The sequence below is a fragment of the Choloepus didactylus genome, chromosome 11 (genome assembly GCF_015220235.1).
Source record: "Choloepus didactylus isolate mChoDid1 chromosome 11, mChoDid1.pri, whole genome shotgun sequence".
NCBI classification, from domain to species: Eukaryota; Metazoa; Chordata; class Mammalia; order Pilosa; family Megalonychidae; genus Choloepus; species Choloepus didactylus.
The window spans coordinates 31975711-31990845 of record NC_051317.1 but is presented as its reverse complement, the minus strand read 5'-3'; the positions used below and the strand labels follow the sequence as shown (position 1 = coordinate 31990845).

The 15135-nt window shown below is 43.1% G+C and overlaps 2 protein-coding genes across 3 annotated transcripts in view; both read right to left on the bottom strand.

Annotated features, from left to right (window-relative positions):
- ADCY2 (adenylate cyclase 2) overlaps positions 1 to 15135 on the bottom strand; it is a 510848-nt gene that overhangs the window by 197094 nt on the left and 298619 nt on the right. For both annotated transcript variants that reach the window (XR_005210959.1, XM_037799254.1), the window contains exon 5: positions 3899 to 4047. Coding sequence is in view for 1 of the 2 variants with exons in the window: in XM_037799254.1 (XP_037655182.1) it covers positions 3899 to 4047 (149 nt within the window). In the remaining variant the exon portion in view is untranslated. The remainder of the gene's footprint in view (positions 1 to 3898; positions 4048 to 15135) is intronic.
- On the bottom strand, positions 13056 to 14003 carry LOC119506270 (aminoacyl tRNA synthase complex-interacting multifunctional protein 1-like). Its single transcript, XM_037799255.1, has one exon. It carries the CDS (start codon positions 13995 to 13997, stop codon positions 13056 to 13058), a length of 942 nt encoding a protein of 313 aa, XP_037655183.1. The 5' UTR covers positions 13998 to 14003.

The following is a 15135-nucleotide window of genomic DNA, read 5'->3' as shown; positions in this document are numbered from 1 at the left end:
CCCTTTGCCCCATTCAGCTGATACCCTAAAGTCAAACCTGGTCTCCCCTTGCTCCCTTGCAGAGGCAGGGATTATAGAGGCTGAGCAAGGCCCAGGAGGAAGAATTGACTGTGCTGGCTCAGGGAAAGTGTGCCTGACCCAGACCTCATAGTGGGTGAGGGAGCCCTAAGACAGGCTGGCTGCAGAGGGCTAAATTCCTCTGCGACAGGGAGACTGAAAAAGTCAGGAGGCAGTGGTGATGCAATTTGCAAATGGTTATGGAAGAGGAAGCACTGTGTATTACAGGGTCACATAAGAAGGGAACCCCACACAGAACTGATCAGATCCCCACTTCAGAAAGATCACTCTGTCTGCACAAATCTGGAGGCAGTAAGTTCAGTTAGGACAGTATCCCAGTAATCCAAGACAGCCTGGGGGTGTGTCTCAAACAGGGAGAAATGGAGAGAAGGGGACAGATAGTGGAGATACTGAGGCATGAGAATTAACCAGGCATCTTCCGTAATTCCATGCCGGGGGCAGGGGTTGTAGGAGAAGGAAGCATCGAGGGTGAAGATCCAGTTTCTGACTAAGCCAAGGGGTTCAGAATTCTAGGTTTGAACAAGCCCAAACAAGCCTGTCTTGGAAGACGATTAGTTCAACCTGGGTTTTGTTGAGTTTGATGGTGGTGTCTGGGGAACACCCAGCAGGAGACATCCATTGGATCAATGGGTATGGAGAACCATGGTTGCGTTCCGGGTGTTCACCTCTGAGGAGGCTAATTACAGTCCTGGGAAAGAGCCGGAGAGAGCAGAGGAGACCCGAAGAGAGAGTCCTGGGGATCCTTATACCTCTCCTCTTCCCAGATGAAATTGACATATATTTTCATATTTCTTAAAAAAATTGGTATTTAAGTATTTAAGTTTCCTTAGGATTGTATTTAATATATTTTATGGATTTAAATTTAATTCAATACTGCAATCATATTCAACATTTTGCAAGGGAAACGAAAGCAACTGAGGCTGTTTCCACCAACCGTTTGCCTTCGACAGTGTGGCAGCCAGCCTCTGAGTTGGCCCTAGTGACCTCACCTCCTGGTATTCACCACCCCCATATGCTCCCCTCCCTGCTGCACAGGGATGACTTGTGCAACCAATAGGATACAGAAATGACCAGAGTGTGACTTCCAAGGCTAGGCCATAAAAGGCATCGTGGCTTTCTCTTGAATTCCTTGCTATGGGAGAAGCCAGCCACCATGTTTGAGGACCCTCAAGCAGCCCCTGGAGAGGCCCAGTGATGAGGAACTGAGGCCTCCAGCCACGAGCCGGCATGCACCTGCCAACCGTGCCAGGAGCCACCTTGGAAGCAGGTCTTTCAGCAGCTCCAGATGACATCAGCCCCGAAGCCTCCTGAGAAGCTCCGAGCCAGAATCACTGATCAAGCTGCTCCCCAATCCCTGACCCACAGATTGTGTGAGATCATGTGGATGGTTGTTCTAAGCCCCTCAGTTCTGGGGTAAATTTGATACCCAGAAATTGACAACCCAGAAAACATGAGGACTGTTCACCATCAGCCTGAGGTTAGAAGCATCTTGAGTCATCTCTAGGGATCTCTTGGTCCCTGGATTGTATCACAGCTACTTAAAGGTATTCCGTGGCCCCATTTAGATAGAGCTGTGTTTATCTTTACATGTTTTAAATACCCAGTAAATGACTTGAAATTATTTTCTGAAATTAGAGGGATACTGCTGAATTTCAGACTGTTAAGGTTGGAACGAATAATTAATAGTACAACTTGTCAATACAACTTGTCAGATAATGTCAATGTTCTTTCTTTAATTCTGTAGGTGACACGCTAACACCCGTAGGCAGATCAGTGTTTTAATCTTTTTCTTCACTAACATGTATGCATTTTCTTTAAACATATTTAGTTTGTATTTTATTTACATTATTCAAAAAAAAATGGCAGAGACATTACTTTCTTTCTATTTTTCCCCCTTATTTTTCATTTATCGAATGATGCTTCCTTAGTTACACTGCTTGATATGCAACTGCTTCTCTGCTATCTCCTTCCAGATGTGCATTCTTATTGTACAGCAACCAACATATGTGTATGCTTGGGCTGAGTGTATTATCTCTATGGGACTTTTCTAAAATGAGATTTGTCCTAACAATGAATTTAAGGTACAGTTATTTTGTTTCTATTAATGAACTTCAAAAATCCTTCAAGTGAAGGAACCAGACTAGGAGGCAGCATTGTACACTGAAGAGAGCCTGAACTTGGGGGTAAACAGGTCCAGATTCCAAGTCTAGTACGTGCTCAACTATTCTAGTTGTTACTCAACTATTGAATGGGGGGGGTAACATGGTACCCTCGCTGACAGTCAACCTGATAACATCAAACATAATGAATGAGGCCAAATATATACACAAGTTACTTAATGATATAATACGACTCAAATGGAAATCACCACCTCAACACAATCAAATGGTTGAAAGAACAAACCCCAAGAGCAGTGGTACCAGGAGTGGGTGAGACACGGCAACCAGTGACGGGCAAAGATACCGTGGTCTGCAGGAGCCTCGCTCTGGGCAGGGCTGGGAGACAAGAGGTGCAGGAGCCCCAAACCAGAGCACAGTGGAGACGCAGGCCCCACAGTGACTTCCTTCCTAACCTGATGATGATTCGTTATATTTCCAGGTACTGTGATTCCAGGAATGGCTTCCTGGGAAGTGAAGTGTGAGTCTGGGAGAAGCTTTAACTTCCCTGGTAACTTAATGAATGATCACATCTGTCCTCTGCCACGTTGGTCACTGGCTGGCTATATCCCAGAAACCCACCATCACTGCTGGAGAGCAGAAGGCCCAGCTTCTCTGGGATGTGCTGGTGTCACTGAGGCTCTGCCCTGCAGAGCCCATCTCGGGTCGCTCCACAAGCCTAGAGAGCCCACTGACCTCCCCTCAAATCCTACTGCAACGCCCAATGTTCCAGATGCCAGAGGGGCCATGAGAGCTGACCACAGCATTCCTAGAACAAGGACTCGATGCTACCTTTCTCCCTTTGGGACTGACTGTCAACCCCGGAAAGTAGGATGATGAGTGGACAACTCAAGCCAATAAAGGAAAGAGGGCCCTATTTCCTTATCTTATCACAAAGGCACCAAGAGGGTAGGAGGAGTGTTAACTGCTTGTGCTTGTTTGTATACATTATGTCCCCCAGAAATGCCATATTCTTTACTGCAGTCTTGGGGGGACAGATGTGTTAGTGCTGATTAGGTTGAAATCTTTGGATTAAGCTGTTTCCATGGAGATGTGACCCACCCAACTGTGAGTGACATCTTTGATTAGGGTGTGACCTCTTGATTAAATGTTTCCATTGGAAATGTGGCCCCACCCATTCAAGGTGGGTCTTAATTAGTTCACTGGAGTCCTATAAAAAGAGCTCACAGACAGAAGGAGCTCAGAGCAGCTAAGAGTGACATTTTGGAGAGCAACCGAGAGTGACATTTTGAAGAGTTGCTGCAGCTAAGAGAGGACAAAATGCCCCAAGAGCAACATTTTGGAGAATGCCATTTTGAAACGCAGCCTGGAAGCAAGCAGACTCCAGCCATGTGCCTTCCCAGCTAACAGAGGTTTTCCGGACGCCATTGGCCATCCTCCAGTGAAGGTACCCGATTGTTGATGCCTTACCTTGGACACTTTATGGCCTTAAGGCTGTAACTGTGTAATCAAATAAGCCTCCTTTATAACAGCCAATCCATCTCTGGTATTTTGCATTCCGGCAGCATTAGCAAACTGGAACACTGTTCTATGCATAAAGGTGACCTTAGGAAGAGATGAGATGTGGGTCCCCAACTAACAATGTTGCCGACCAGGCCCACAGACCCCCAGACTTGATGAGAAGCATGAGCACAGTGGCCTACCTCACGTTGGTGTGTCGCTTGACGTACAGATTGTGAAAGTTGTTTGTGTTTTCCATTTGGCCCGCCTTGGGGCCCTGCAGCCTCTGGATGATCTCGGCTTTCATTTCCATGGCTATGTGAGCTGGCAGCAAGGAGAGCAGAAGGCGCTCCTAAGACCAAGGGGTGGGAGAAACAAAAAGACATTTCAAGTAATGAAAATAACTGCAAAAGGAATACTTGAAATCATCACTGCAGGCAGCGAGGCCTATTCAGGGACCATTTTCAACGAGTTAAAATACAGACTGTAGAAATATGTAATAAAAAAGGACAGATTTTCTAAGGTCAGAGTGTGTTATTCTGTTATTTACTATTTATGGAGCTCTAAGTAGGAGTTATTCAGCATGGAGAATAAAGGAAGGCAAAGTCATTTCCTTGAGGATATTATTTATTGCTTTTGATTTTAAAGCAGTGAAGCAGAGAGAATATTAAAGTGCCAGAAACCAGTGGTCAGCCTAAGATAAAAAAAAAAAACAAAACACTCATTTTCTCCCACTTGTTCATTTGATAAAGTGAACATTTTATTGCATTTTGGAAAGTCAACCAGTATTCCACACTTCCCGAATAAGAAGTCAAATATTTCAAATATTTCATTTCCCCTATGAAGAGTACCAATTCATTTTAGTGATTCTAAACTATTATAAAGGTGGAGTTAAAAATATTAGCTTCTATAAGATGTCATCAATAAGAAACTACAGGTAGGACAAAGGAATAATAATGTGTATTTCTCATATTTTGCTCTCTAAATTCAGTAAATCCAGTAAACAATAGATACTAGAACGCAATGTTATATTTAATTTACTTATTTTTACTTAGAATTCATTCTTTCCAAGGAAAATACATGGTATTTTTGGGGGAAAAGTATCACAGAAGAACAATCATTGAAGGTGTATATTCATCCTAGAATATTTTACAGCTTAGTGTTTTGTAGAAAAAACTATTCTTCAGGTATTGTGATTTCAGCAACTGGTATTCAGTGTTGACGAGCAGCATTTGTTGAATGGAGAAGTTTCTCTCCCAAATTTTCTTCCTCTTTTCCTCTGTTTTGTGGACAAAGTGGTGAGGGTGTTGGGGGCAGTAGAAGCTGGGCTTTGCCTGTAGGATCCCAGTGCACATCACTTTGGTGCCTAATGTGAAAATCTAGTGGGTGAGCAGAAAGTGGGCCAGGGGTGCCTCTCCATGAAGACGAGACGGCCTCACACAGCCCCACCCTGGCCAGCTCCAGGAAAAGGCTAGCGGAAAGTCAGCAAGTGACAGAGTGTGTCCCTAGGGGTGGAATTCCACCAAGGTCCACCAAATACTCACAGTAGAGAGTATTGTGCTATCAACTGGCAAAACTGCGTGTTGTCATTCATTCATTCATTTATTCATTTATTCACATATTCAGCAGACACCCACCATACGTCCATTCAATGCCAGCCCCCTGGATAAACACGAATGGCACGTGCAAAGAAGTGTGAGACAAGGTCCCTGTCATCACTTATGATCCAGCAGGGCGCCACCGTGCTTGCTCTTATGTCAGGTGAGGATAGAAGGATGGGCTAGTGTTCGAAGGAAGCCACATGCCTGGGACTCTGGGAACATGGAAAGGCATCTAAAGGTCAAGGAGCAGCCGCTATATGCCACATGGTGCCTGGGGCTCTACTCAGGTCAACGAGTAAGAACAAATAAAATTTCAAGAAATCAACTCAAAAAACAGTCCTATCCAATTAGTTTTATCATTCTCCTCCTTTGAAGGTTAGAAAGGGCAATTAGGTAGAGGCCAGGATGCTAACACTACGCAAAAGTGCTAACACTGTCCTGATGAAGTAAAGTTTATTTGTTCTTAAGATACTTAAGAGAATAATTTCTATTTAACAATTCTCTTCTAATTTTTTTGTTAAATTCCCCTTGTTTTGGTTTAAATGAAGAAATGGAGAAATACAAATTTTGAATAAATTAAATTTCCTTGTGTATATATAGGAAAATATAAATTATTATTGATTCTACAAAATAATGAGGATAATGTCTTGTGGGGTCTAAAATAAATGTAGAAATAAAAATACACAATAACATTAACACAAAAGTTAGAAAAGGGGTAAATGGATTTAGTGCTCTGAGGTCCAGGCAATGTGTGGAAAGTGGCAAAAACGATAATCAATCAAGAATGAATATAATTTCAACAAAGTAACAAATCAAAAGAAGAGTAAAAGAATATATAACTAACAAGCTAACTGAATAGAAGTGGGAAAGAAATCCTTTATTACTCCAAAATAAGTCAATAAAGAAGAGAGAAAGAAAACTTAGAACAGGTGGGGCAAAGAGAATAAATCAAACAGTGGTAGATATTAACCTACTATGTCAAGAATTACATTAAATGTAAATGGAATAAATACTCTAATCAATTGGCTAATATTAACAGATTGGGTTAAAAAAAAAGACAAAAATGCAACTCTATACTACTTACAAGAGATATTTCCTAAATATAAGGATAGAGAAATATAGAAAATAAAAGATGTAAAAAGGTATACCAAGAAAAGATATGCCATGAAAACCCTAATGAAAAGAAAGCTGGTACAGCTGTGCCACTATCAAAAAAACGGATTTTATTTCATAATGATAAAAGGGTCAATTTGTGTAGGTATTTTGATCTTTGGGGAAAGGATGCCCTAGTCTAAATATTTTTAGATTTTTCTTTTCAGGGAAATACCACTAGATTTGTCATGAGTAGTTGGAGATAAATGTTCCACAGTGGTTCCTTCCATTCACAGAGACTGAAACAAAGGGAAATCTTGTTTGCTGTTGCTTTCTCAGCCCCTGATGGGGACCTGGAAAGTGGCGTTTGCTTGGTAATTATTTGTCAAATGAATGATTAAATAAATAACTTGTTAAGCATTTCATCTTAGGAACATTGAAGAAAGGCTCTGTTCATTGTTGCTGCTGCATAGGGTGGAGACCTGGGTAGACTGTGTTTATGTTTGAAAATCATTTTATTGACCCTCTTGAAATGCCAAGCCTGGGTAAAGTCTTATTTGGTGATGTTCACCCAAAAGGGAGCTTAACTGTTCTGCAAAAGGAGGTAGCAGCAGTAGGTTTGGGTTCTTTTCCTTAGACCATCACACAGTGTGGGCTGAAGGAAGTGGGAAGAGGAGGAGGCCCATGGAGGGGGAGAAGAGACCCTGCTTCACATCAGCAGGCTTGGCCCAAGGAGAGAGAGGACTTCCAGCAGGCCTCCATGCTGGGGAAGGGTTGGTGACACGGCCACTGCTTGAAATTTCATGTTACATTGATTTCTGTTATGACTCTAACTGTCTTCTTTTATCCCACAAATCTCACTAATGATCTAATAAAAGAGCAGCATTTAAAGGTGAGGAGGTGAGTACAAATTTTGGATTTAAACAAAATGTTGAAGGAGTGGGAACAGTGGCCCAACTGTGTGAGAGGCCTCAGCATGAAGCCAGGGGCAAGGCAAGCAAGCAAAACCAGGAGAATAAAACACTGGTTTCAAAGCTGAACTTGCCACAAGTTCAAGGGATAGGAAATGAAGTAAATTTTTGCATATTGAAGAAACAGGTGACCCCCGAAAAGTGGAATTCAGCTTACCAGTAAGTTACTACAGGCATGAAAAATAGATGTTCACATTTTACAACTTAAAAAACAAAAACACCCATATCCTTATTATGTACAATTGAGAGTTTGATACATTTAGTTGATGGCCTAGTGTCTACACAAGTCTGTTCCCTCTCTGATCTCAAGACCCACCTAAAGAGACAGTGGGATTTATGCTTTAAATAAATAACATATTAATTACTAGTGTTCATAAACTTGATACAAATAATTGCTCCATCATTTACTCATCTTCTACTACCCATCACAACAATACATACATTTGAGATTTATCTTCAATTCCTGTGTGTTTTGGTCTCTTGGATCAATCCAACAGTTAGATATTTTGGAAGTCTGAAAATAATGAAACTCATGATATACCCAAGAAAGTACTCAGCAGGCAGACTTTATCCCTGGAAGTTTAGTGATTTAGTTCTGCTAATACTGCATTGGCTCAATCTCGTTTCCTACGTGCTGACCACACACGATGCAAGGCAAGGCACGTGTTGCGATGGTGACTGTTTCTTCTCTCTGCTCTCAGCTCATAAACACTCTCTGACAGTCACAGCTTCCGTCACCAGTGTGTCCCCAAGTTAACTTCTGTTACCAGTGCTATTGCTGCTGCTTCTTTTAGGTCCCTCCTTAGAAACCTTGCTTCCCATCACCCAATCAAAACACATACAACACTTTCTTTATTTGCAAGACCTTGAATTAACTTTCTTTGACTTTCATAAAAATTAGCCATTGCATTTACATACGGAGGAGGGTAGTGGCATTTTGTAGAAATGGAACTGATGGGAGAAAATCGGAGTATCTGACCTTCCTCTGACACCAATTTTTTATTGGACCTAAAACAAATAACAGCCTTATATTCCAGTTTTATTGTCCGGAAAATAAGCCTGTTGGATGAGGTTGTTGGAGCTCTCCATGTCTGCTTTAGTTTGCAGCACTTTATGGAACATGGGAGCCCCTTTCTAGAATTTACCTCCACGGTTTCAGATGCAATCTGTCACACACACAGAACCAGTAGTCACACCACAGGAAAGAACTGAAGAGCTCAAATCCCAACACGGTGGTAAGGAAGGACTGCAGGGAGGGGAGAGGCCCCTCAGATTCCCAAAAAGAAAACGGGAGGGAGCTGAGTTTCTGCTGGTTCAGGAAGAAGGAGGAAGAGGGGCTGAGAGTTCTGAGGCATAACGTTAGTAGCAGAGCATTTGAGACTCTGTGTGGGGAAGGACGGTCGGCCTGCTCTACTTCACAGTCTAGGGAAAATGGAGCAAATTAAAACCTACGTGCACTTTATCAAAGTACTGTTCCTTTTTACCAAGCAGTAAGTCCTTACATTACATGCATATGCTGTATTCTCATTATACACACAGTTTCATTTACATTTCAAGCATTTTGAAAAAAAGAGCTAAATCATATAGATGTGGCTCGGAGGGGGGTGCAGTGAGGTGCCAGACCCCTGAGGAGCTTGAATGGAACTCGGATCTTCTGACTTCAGGGCCACTGGCTGCTCTTTCTACCCACTACAACTGGTCAACTCCACATGATGACTGGAACACTATAGAGGAGCCCACTATGAAAAAGAAGGTGTACAGAATGGAATTGCCACTCACATGGGATGACTGCAGTTAACAGAAGTTAGAGAACCAAGTGCTGGCCAGGGGAGAGGGTGCAGCCACGTGGTGTGGTCACTCCAAGTGATGTCGGAGCTACCCCACGGTATGGGGGCATTTCTGAACCAATTTGCACTCTCTTCCCCAGTAAAAAGTGGGGATCACTTCTCTAAGAGATTTTCTCTCACTAAAAGCTGAAGTCCCGAGAATTCACCAACTTTCCCTGGAGCAAGTGTAAGCCCCCCATACAGATTATGCTTGTCTGTATTGTACAAACGAGATTTTATTTTCATTGGGTGCAGAAGCAATGGGCTTTCAGGATAAAGGATGGAGTCTGTCTAGCCATGGTGTAAGGCCAAGCTCTCCCCGTGGTGGTGACACTGTGGGTTCAGGATTCTCATCTGCAATGGGCTGCTCTGTCCAAGCCTGGATGCCGGGATTCACGAAACCACAGGACTGTGAGACAAGTGGGAAAGACACCCCCAGTGGGGGTGACGGAAGGGGGTGGAGCTCCAGAGGGGTCACTGGTCCCTTAGAAGTTGCTACTAATTTGTTCCCCACAGGAGGTCTATAAACTAACTTTTAGAGCATTCTGAATTGTTTTAGGAACAACAAGCCAGTCTTCTAGATGGAAGTAAAAGTGAAACTTCTAGGGAAATTACAGAACCCCTCTACCTGAATGCAGCTGTCACATTCATAAATCAAGAATCTTTCTTTCTTTGACATATTTTTGACTACCTTCCACAGACCAGGTCCAGTTCCAGATGACTTATAAGCATTATCTTGCTTAGTTCTCACAAACCAGGGAGCAGGTATTACTATTTTCCCCATTTTTAAGAAAAGGAACCTAAAGACAAAAAAGGTGGAGTGACTTGCTAAATGCAGTGGAGTGGGGATTTGAGTCCGTGGAGGTAGTTAGTGGTTAAGTGCACTTAGCCTGTTTGCCAAACAGCCTCTAGGGTTAAAAAAAAGAAAAAAAGAAAAAGAAAAAGACATTAAATACATTGGCGCCTGAATCAATAGCATAGCCCCACCTAGTGGCAGGGGAAGGAATTGTCACACACGGTTGCGTCTCCAGCATGATGGACACTAATTTCAGTGGCGGGAGTGGCCCTTTTCTCTAACTCTTGGCTGAACTCTGAGACTTGAACCTCAAAGAAAAACTGCTCTTGGGAAGAATATTACAAAATCTCCTACGCTTTCAGCAGCCCCTCAGCTGCTTCTTGTCAATCTAATTCAAACCCGAGAGAATGCTCCGGAGCAACAGCTGGGCCACGGGACAAATAGGAGCTAATCTCCATGGGCTTTTTTGAAACTGCTTCACATTTCCCTCATGAACACATGCCCAAATTCTGAAGTGGGCATTTACCTTTTCAGTTGTGCATGCAAAGTTGAGTAGCCGGCTTGGGGCAGTGGTCCAAGGCCTCCCAGTGCTGGGGAAGAGTTCAAATAGCTGCTTATTTGTCCTGATAAATGAAGAGTCCCAATGCCAGGTTCCATAGGAAGGATACAGCCCAGCAGATAACATCTGTAAATATTAGTATGCCTGCCCCCACCATGGATTTTCCTACTTGGGCCTTGATGCACTTGCTCCTGAGGGCTGTCCCCATCATTTCTGCACAATAAGTTTTCAGAGAAAGAGTAATAAATGAGAAAAGAGAGATTTAAACTGCACTAATAATCACTCTGCTAATCAAGCAGCGTCCTAATCTTCCTTAGATAAAAATTAAAAGATGCAAGCAGAAAAATCATCATGCCAAAGAGCTGAGGCCATGCCACATCCCTAGAATTTTATTAAAACAGCTCAAATGAAGTGACTGTGGTTCGAACTAAAAAAATAAAAGTGCTTTTCTGCTGCCATTTGTTTGACTTGACTACATACCTGCTTTGTGTGCTCAGATTGTCGTCAATGCAGTTTTATGCTTTCTCTTTGTCTTCAGCAAATGCATTCTTAGTCATCAGGCTGTGGATTTTCTTTCAGGGACTTTGCCATGCAAGTTTCACTAATAGGTATGTTTTTGGAGAGAGTCACATGACATATCAGCTTTAAACAATCATTCTTGCTCAGCATGAGCTATGTCCCATTAGCGGGGTGAGGGGAGGAGTGAAACAAGGGCTTGAAGCTTATATGACTTGAGAAATCAAACATCTTGTAAAAGATTTTGTTGCAAAAGTTGCATCTAATGATAACTTGAATTTATATCATGCATGTAATGTAACAAGAAACACTGACTGGTGTGTTTTCTAATTCATTTATTTCTTCTGAGCATATAAATTCTTAAGACTCATCAAAATTTCAAGTCTAGGGGAAGCAAAGCAGCAGCCTGCAGGGGCTCAGCCTAGCAGGGCAGATGTGCTCTTTTGGCTGGCAGAGTACGTGCATGTACCTTTGCGTGTGTGCATGTTTGAAGACTTTGAACACCTTTTGCTAGGCCATGCACTGAATAGCTTGCCACAGTCCTCACCAGTCCCTATCACTCACAACAGCACTGCACACATTTTCCTTGTCTTCCTGTCCCCTAAATCTGTGTTTCTCACCTTGGGCACCAGTGGCAATTTTTTTTTTTTTTTGGCTTTAATTAAAGGGGGTCTATTTGGTTACAAAGTTACAGTCTTAAGGCCATAAAGTGTCCAAGGTAAGACAAGGCACTACCTTCACTGAAGGATGGCCAGTGGCGTCTGGAAAACCTCTGTTCGCTGAGAAGGCATGTGGCGGGCTGTTAGCTGATCCCGGGTTTGTTCCAGCTCCTCTCTCAGCTCCTGTGCGTTCTTCAAAATGTTGCTCTTGGGCATTTCATCCTCTCTTTGTTTCTCTGGAGCAAACTCTGGGCTAGCATGAGTCTGCTTTCAATGGCCATCTCCAAAACATCTCTCTCAGTTGCTCTCCAAAATGTCACTCACAACTGCTCTGAGTTCCTTCTGTTTGTCAGCTCTTTTACATGGCTCCAGTGATTTAATTCAGACCCACCCTGAATGGGTGCAGTAACACCTCCATGGAAATTATCCAATCAAAGGTCTTGCTCACAGGTGATTAAGTCACATCTCCATGGAAACACTCAATCAATAGGTTCCAACCTAATCAACACTAATATGTCTGCCCCCACAGGATTGCATCAAAGAACATGGCATTTTGGGGGACATAATACATCCAAATTGGCATACCCTTGAAAATCAAATTATCAGAAAACTTCCTTCCTACATTATAAATGATCAAAAACTAGGTAAAAATGTAATTTCCCTAATCAATTTAAAACAATATATCCCAGGTGTGGTGGTTAGGATCATGTATCAATTTGGCCAGGTGATGGTGCCCTGGTATCTGGTCAAGCAAGCACTGGCCTAACCATTACTGAAAGGACATTTATTGCTGGTTAATAAGCCAGAAGACTGGTTTATTAAATCATCAGTCAATTGACTGCATCTGTGACTGATTACATAAATGAAAGGTGTGTCTTCTGCAATGAGAGAATTCAATAAACTGGATTTAATCCAATCAGTTGAAGATTTTTAAGGGAGAAGAGAAAAAGTCAGCTTCAGCCAGCCAGCCTCTCCTGGGGAGTTCATCGAGAACTTCATCAGAGTTGCCAGCTTGCTGCCTGCCCTACACAGTTTGGACTTGTGCATCCTGCCCTAGAGTTTGGACTCATGCATCCTGCCCTATGGAATTAAGGCTTGTGCATCCCCACAGCTGTGTGAGATTCTTTTACAAAATCTCATATTTACCGATATCTCCTGTTGGTTCTGTTTCCCTAGAGAACCTTGACTAACACACCAGGTAAAACACATATAATAAAGTCAAGAAGAGAAATAACACGAAAATGAGACAGTCATACTTTGAGGTACATGTGACAAATGTATTTCTTTTTATTGTTACTAAAGTTTTCTCCAATGAATTCCAATATCTGAACCATTTTCTTTTATTTGATTCCACTGTTGGCCATAGTTTGAGCCCTGCACGCTCCCTTCCCTTTCACCTCAAAGGGAGCGCCTTTGTATGTAGCCACACACTCGTCATTTGTGTAAAGATCAGGCTGTATCTGCTCCCATATCTTCTTCTTAGGATTTAGCTCTTTGTCAGGCTCTCCAGGAAAAGAATCAAAAGTCTTTCTGTCTCCAGGAAGAGATCCATTTGGAGGAGTCAAGATTTCAACTTTCTCTGGTGAACTAGCACACATCACCATTGCTTGGGATAGTACTCCCCTCATCTTTGCAGGTTTGAGGTTACAAAGTAAAATCACCATCCAATTTTGCATCTGTTCAAGAGGAACATGATTCACCAGGCCACTGACAACTGTTCTTGGGGCTGTTTTGCCCCCATCTACTTCTTCTACATACAAAGAATCTGCGTCAGGGTGCTTTCTGGCAGCGATGATACAACCAATCCTAAGATCCAGATGGGAAACATCTGTTGGCTTAGAATCGGCACTTCCTGCTATTGATTGCTGCTGTTTTTTCTCCTTTTTCTCTCCTTTCTTTTCAAGTTTTTCTTTCATCTTCTTTTCTTCTCCTCTACCTCCATTTATCTGTTTGTTGGCATCAGAAGATACAGTTGTTATTGATGTAGACTGGATCACATTTTCAGAAAGAGTAGAATTAGCTTGTAGTGGAGTAGCAGAAAAGAATGGTATTTGTTTCATTCCATTTTGAATTTCTGCCTGAATTAGCTCTTGTTTCAGTTCTTCAATTTCTTTCTTTAGTTTAGCATTTTCAGCACGAAGTTTCTTCTCCTCTCTCAAAGTTGTCTGCAAAATCACTCTCTCTTTAAGAAGAGCAACTTGCTTCTTAAGAAATTCAATAATTTGATCTGCCTCTGCACCCTTCTGTTCCAGCCTCTTCAGAACAGCATCACTGGTTGCCATTTTTGCCAAAAAAAAATGGCAAACATTCCTAGAGCGGTGGACAGCAGCTCCCAAGAGCCTTGAGCCCAGCGCACGCAGACAGCTGCCTGCGTTCACCAGTGGCATTTTGTGCTGGATAATTCTGGGTCGTGGGGCAGGCTGTCCTGTGCATTGCAGGATGTTTAGCAGAATCTATCCAATAGACTTAACTAGACTTTAGTAGCTTCTATTCACTAGATCCTAGAATCATCCCAATTCCCAATTGTGACAACTAAAGCTGCCTTCAGAAAAAGTCAGTGTCTCCTGGGGGGCAAAGTTGCCCTTGGTTGAGGACAATGCTCTACTTGTGAGCTCTTCCTTTGGACCTTCAATTGGACATTTTCCTTCTTACCCCTCCCCTCCATTTATTTCTGTTCCTCCCCAGCCTGCATTTTGTGATCCAACGCTTCAATCACCTTCTTGTTCCCCATCCTTCTAGAAGGGAAGAACACATTTCTCCAGTGCATGACTCGGAAGCAAACCGTTCCTCCTGCGCACAGGCCATTGGCCAGAGGTCCACAGGGCTACACCTAGCTCCAGGGGAGACTGGGTATGTCTCTACTCTGGGAAGCCACGTGTCCAGCTTAAAAAGGTTTTCTTACTGTAGAAGAATGAGAGAATGGTATTGGGAGCCAAACCAGTCATCTCTGTCAATGTGGGGGTCTGAAACACAACATCTCCAAAATGGAAACTGCCATCTCCCCTCCCAAAGCTGCCCCACTCCGTGTAATCTCAGTTCTGCAAATGGCTGACCATCTGCCCAGCGGCCCAAGGGGAAACTTGGTCCCCTTCTTGATTCTCTTTCTCTCTTACCGTCCCATGTCCCGCGAATAAACAATTTCGGTCTTTTACACGTCTGACCGGCATTCCAACTCTGACTCGTTCTCCCCTAACCTACGGCTACTACCCAGTCTCAGGCCACCGCCAACACTCACCTGCTGAGCCAATCACCTCCCACCCGGACTTCCTGCCTCCTGTTCTCCCTCCCTCCCAGCCTTTCTCTTGCTGCAGCAGGGATCTTTCTAAAATGCAAAGCAGCAGCCAAGTCAGGTCAGCCCCAGCCTCGAATGTTTCCACTACCCCAGGAAAAAGCTCAAAGCCTCCAGAAGGGTTACAAGAC

What these genes read in the sequence shown, in the direction of transcription:
- LOC119506270 (XM_037799255.1), bottom strand. Translation starts at nt 13,997, where the DNA reads ATGGCAACCAGTGATGCTGTTCTGAAGAGGCTGGAACAGAAGGGTGCA.